Source organism: Bos grunniens, chromosome X (assembly GCF_055505025.1).
Source record: "Bos grunniens cultivar Pamir isolate PY7600 chromosome X, Bosgru_T2T1.0, whole genome shotgun sequence".
NCBI lineage: Eukaryota > Metazoa > Chordata > Mammalia > Artiodactyla > Bovidae > Bos > Bos grunniens.
This window is the reverse complement of record NC_141194.1, coordinates 107476470-107481998: the sequence shown is the minus strand read 5'-3', so window position 1 is coordinate 107481998 and position 5529 is coordinate 107476470. Positions and strand designations below refer to the sequence as shown.

Below are 5529 nucleotides of genomic sequence, written 5' to 3'. Positions count from 1 at the left end.
CCAGGAGACATATCAATAACCTCAGATATGCAGATGACACCACCCTTATGGCAGAAAGCAAAGAGGAACTAAAGAGCATCTTGATGAAGGTGAAAAGAGAGTGAAAAGGCTGGCTTAAAACTCAACATTCAAAAAGCAAAGATCATGGCATCCAGTCCTATGACTTCATGGCAAATACATGTGGAAACATTGGAAAGAGTGACATATTTTATTTTCTTGGGCTCCAAAACCACTGTAGACGATGACTGCAGCCATGAAATTAAAAGACACTTGCTCCTTGGAAAAGCTATTGGAAGAAAAGAAAAGCTTGGAATGAAATCTAGGCAGTACATTAAAAAGAAGAGACATGACTTTGCTGACAGAGGTCTCTATAGTCAAAGCTATGGTTTTTCCAGTAGTCATGTATGGATTTGAGAGTTGGACCATAAAGAAAGCTGAGCCCTGAAGAATTGATGCTTTGAACTGTGGTGTTGGAGAAGACTCTTGAGAGTCCCTTGGACTGCAAGGAGATCAAACCAGTCCATCCTAAAGGAATAAGCCCTGAATATTCATTGGAAGGACAGATGCTGAAGCTGAAGCTCCAACACTTTGGCCACCTGATGCAAAGAACTGTCTCATTGGAAAAGATCCTGATGCTGGGAAAGATTGGAGGCAGGAGGAGAAGGGGACAACAGAGGATGAGATGGTTGGATGGCATCACGGACGTGAGTTTGAGCAAGCTCCGGGAGTTGTTGATGGACACGGAGGCCTGGCGTGCTGCAATTCATGGGGTCTCAGAGAGTCAGACCCGACTGAGTGACTGAACAACAACATAGCTGCACACAGACTGTCTGGATTAACACATGAATCCTTGTAGGTAAATTTTGGTAATTTATATTTCCTTTGAAACTTGTATCTTCCATCTAGAATTTCAAATGTATGGGCATACAGTTGAGCTTAGTATAATTTTAAAGTATCTGTATTTGTGGATAGAAACCTTTCATTTACAACATTACATGTTTCTGTTTTTTATTATTCAGAGGCGTTATATTAGAGGTCTGCCTATTTTTATCAGTATTTCCAAAGAATCAGTTGAGTTCTTGGTTTTATGCTTTTTTACTTCTTCTGCATTGTGATGTATTAATTATTATGTTACCTACGCAAAAGGCCTTCCTTTTTCTGTGCTCCAGTCAGAATTCCCAACCAAGCCAACATGATTGAAGGCAGAAGGGGAGGTAAGAACAGAGTGTTAACTGCTGTACAAGTATAAAGCAGGGCTGTCTCTAGTAAACAGTGGCATCCATACTAGAGTTTATTTTTCTGGGCTCCAAAATCACTGCAGGCTGGGTGGCCGGCACGGGGCGAGGGCAGCTGGCGGCGTGGAGCGTGTGGATGAATGAGGCGTTGTTGGACTAGGCCGCGCCTCGCGAGAGCGGCCCACGCCTCACTCGATGCCCCCCAAAAAGGGAGGTGATGGAATTAAACCACCCCCAATCATTGGAAGATTTGGAACCTCCTTGAAAATTGGTATTGTTGGATTACCAAATGTTGGGAAATCTACCTTCTTCAATGTACTAACCAATAGTCAAGCTTCAGCAGAAAACTTCCCATTCTGCACTATTGATCCGAATGAGAGCAGAGTACCTGTGCCTGATGAAAGATTTGACTTTCTTTGCCAGTACCACAAACCAGCAAGCAAAATTCCTGCTTTTCTAAATGTAGTGGATATTGCTGGCCTTGTGAAAGGAGCTCACAATGGGCAAGGCCTGGGGAATGCCTTTTTATCTCATATTAGTGCCTGTGATGGAATCTTTCATTTAACACGTGCTTTTGAAGATGATGATATCACACATGTTGAAGGAAGTGTAGATCCTGTTCGAGATATAGAAATAATACATGAAGAGCTTCAGCTTAAAGATGAGGAAATGGTTGGGCCCATTATAGATAAACTAGAGAAAGTGGCTGTGAGAGGTGGAGATAAAAAACTAAAACCTGAATATGACATAATGTGCAAAGTCAAATCCTGGGTTATAGATCAAAAGAAACCTGTTCGATTCTATCATGATTGGAATGACAAAGAGATTGAAGTATTGAATAAACACTTATTTCTGACTTCAAAACCAATGGTCTACTTGGTTAATCTTTCCGAAAAAGACTACATTAGAAAGAAAAACAAATGGTTGATAAAAATTAAAGAGTGGGTAGACAAGTATGACCCAGGTGCCTTGGTCATTCCTTTTAGTGGGGCCTTGGAACTCAGGTTGCAAGAATTGAGTGCTGAGGAGAGACAGAAGTATCTGGAAGCGAACATGACACAAAGCGCTTTGCCAAAGATCATTAAGGCTGGGTTTGCAGCACTCCAACTAGAATACTTTTTCACTGCAGGCCCAGATGAAGTGCGTGCATGGACCATCAGGAAAGGGACGAAGGCTCCTCAAGCTGCAGGAAAGATTCACACAGATTTTGAAAAAGGATTCATTATGGCTGAAGTAATGAAATACGAAGATTTTAAAGAGGAAGGTTCTGAAAATGCAGTCAAGGCTGCTGGAAAGTACAGACAACAAGGCAGAAATTATATTGTTGAAGATGGAGATATTATCTTCTTCAAATTTAATACACCTCAGCAACCGAAGAAGAAATAAATTTTAATTATTGCTCAGATAAATGTACAACTTCCAAAAGGCATATACTTTTTTTTTTTAATTAAAATTTCTGAAAACTGAAAGGGCAGGTAAAGTTGGGGTGATGGGAATCTTCTACAAACAATTATTTTTATTTGTTTTAAAATTAAAATACTGTGTACCTCCAATGAGATGCAAGTTCACCAAATGTGAACAGCTTTGCTTTTCACGTGATTAAGACCCTACTCCAAATTGTAGAAGCTTTTCAGGAACCATATTACTCTCATGATACTTCATTAATCTCCATCATGTATGCCAAGCCTGACATATTTGACAGTGAGGACAATGTGGCTTGCTCCTTTTTGAATCTACAGATAATGCATGTTTTACAGTACTCCAGATGTCTACACTCAATAAAACATTTGACAAAACCAAAAAAAAAAAAAAAATCACTGCAGATGGTGACTGCAGCCATGAAATTAAAAGACACTTACTCCTTGGAAGGAAAGTTATGACCAACCTAGACAGTATATTAAAAAGCAGAAACATTACTTTGCCAACAAAAGTCCATCTAGTCAAGGCTATGGTTTTTCGAGTATTCATGTATGGATGTAAGAGTTGGACTATAAAGAAAGCTGAGCCCTGAAGAATTGATGCTTTTGAACTGTGGTGTTGGAGAAGACTCTTGAGAGTCCCTTGGACTGCAAGGAGATCCAACCAGTCCATCCTAAAGGACTGAATATTCATTGGAAGGACTGATGCTGAAGCTGAAACTCCAATACTTTGGCCACCTGATGTGAAGAACTGACTCATTGGAAAAGACCCTGATGCTGGGAAGGATTGAAGGCAGGAGGAGAAGGGGATGACAGAGGATGAGATGGTTGAATGGCATCACCAACTCAATGGACGTGAGTTTGGGTAAACTCCGGGAGTTGGTGATGGACAGGGAGGCCTGGCGTGCCACAGTCCATGGGGTTGCAAAGAGTTGAACATGACTAAGCGATTGCTGAATTGATACTAGAGTTAAGTACTCATGGCAAAATAAAGCAAGGAAGAGGGGTAAGGACACACATTTGTGTGTGTTGTGCAGGGGGCCAGTCCTTTCCAACGTGTGTATGGTGGCCTTAAGAAGCTCATTTAGGAAGTTATATTTGAGCAGAGACTTGAATTTAGAAGAGTTCAGGGGGAAGCTATGTAGATAACATCTGTACATCTGGACAAAATGGGGAAGGATTTTCCAGGAAGAAAGAATAGCAAGCAAGAAAAGTCCTGAAATAGAAGCAAAATGATTGTCCATTCCAGGAAGAGCAGAACCAGGCGTGCTAAAGCAGAAGGCCCACAGGGAAGGGTACGAGGTAGGCAAAGGGCCGGAGTGGAAGCCAGCTCATGTCAGTGAATTTAGATCATTGTCAGGATGCTGGCTTATGCCCTGAGCTCTGACCTCTTCACATGGTGGACCACAGAGAGACAAGCGTGGAAGCAGAGAGCCCACCTCAGAGGCTGTGGTGGTGATCCAGGCAACAAATGTTGGGACTTGGGCCAGGATTATAGCTGAGGAGGTGATGAGTCAGTCACATTTTGGATACACCACGATGTTAAGAGTCAGGATTTACAGATGGATGAATAGGAAATCAGAGTATGTTGAAGTGTGGGTAGACTTGAGTTGGAGGTGAGGCAAGGGAAGGAGTTAAGTTTTTGACACGTTGAGCTTGAGATGTCCATGAAGTTTGGCAGATGGAACTGTCAAGTAAGCAGCTGGATACAGGCGTCCAAAATTCTGAGCTCTCAAGGTCCAAGTTGGAGACCAAATTCTGAGGCTCACCAGGGCAGGAGTGTTTTCCAACACGAAATGAGTGAAGTCACTCAGTCGTGTCCAACTCTTTCGACCCCATGGACTGTAGCCCAGCAGTTTCCTCCATCCATGGACTTTTCTAGGCAAGAGTATTGGAGTGCGTTGCCATTTCCTTCTCCAGGGGATCTTCCCGAGCCAGGGATCGAACCCAGGTCCCCTGCATTGCAGGCAGATGCTTTCCTGGCTGAGCCACCAGGGAAGCCCTTGCAACACGAGGGTGAATGACAAACCAGAGGTCTAGGAGATAGAAGCGCTGGCACATGAATGTGAGAAGAAGCAGGCAGAGAGGTGAGAGGAAAACCAGGCAAGGATCCTAAAAAGCCAAGAGGGAATCTCAGGAGGAGAGAGCAATCTTCCATGTAAGCTGCATCTGACTGAGAACAGGAGAGAAACAGGAGAAACAATGGGGACCATGAGTACAAACACTTTCAGGACAATGCTTTCTGTGAAGGGCAGAGAAATGAGGATGGCAGCTTGAGGGGAAGAGAAGCCAGGAGAGAATTGTTTTTAAGATAAGAAAAATTCAGTGGACAAAGATAGAGGATGCAGGAGAGAGGGGCCCTGGTTGTGGGGAGGGCGGGTGAAGTGGAGAGAGGCCAGCTGCTCTGCTGTGGACCGCGACATGATGCCCATGCTCCTCTGACATTTCCAGAATCTGCAGGGCCATGCTCTGCCTCTGATGGGCTGATTTGTGTCCCCCCAGCAAGATATGTTGAGGTCACCACAGTGAATCTGACCTCGTTTGGAGACAGGGTCAGAAGCTGTCATTAGAGGGGTGGCCCCATGGATCCGTTGATGTCAGACTTCAGCCTCCAGAAAAAACTTGAAGACATTTCTGTTGTTTAAGACTTCCCTGGTGGCTCAGAAGGTAAAGCGTCTGCCTACAACACAGGAGACCTGGGTTCGATCCCTGAGTTGGGAAGATCTCCTGGAGAAGGAAATGGCCACCACCTCCAGTCTTCTTGCCTGGAGAATCCCATGGACGGAGGAGCCTGGAGGGCTACAGTCCATGGGGTTGCAAAGAGTTGGACATGACTGAGCATCTTCACTTCACTTCTAGGCCATCAGAGGCCAAGA

The 5529-nt window shown here is 43.9% G+C and overlaps 1 protein-coding gene across 1 annotated transcript; it reads left to right on the top strand.

Annotated features, from left to right (window-relative positions):
- The first annotated feature begins 1350 nt into the window (after positions 1 to 1350).
- LOC147341096 (obg-like ATPase 1) lies at positions 1351 to 2808 on the top strand. The gene has a single exon (XM_086385914.1). The coding sequence runs from the start codon at positions 1431 to 1433 to the stop codon at positions 2619 to 2621; it is 1191 nt and encodes a 396-aa protein (XP_086242040.1). The 5' UTR covers positions 1351 to 1430; the 3' UTR covers positions 2622 to 2808.
- Positions 2809 to 5529: the final 2721 nt, after the last annotated feature.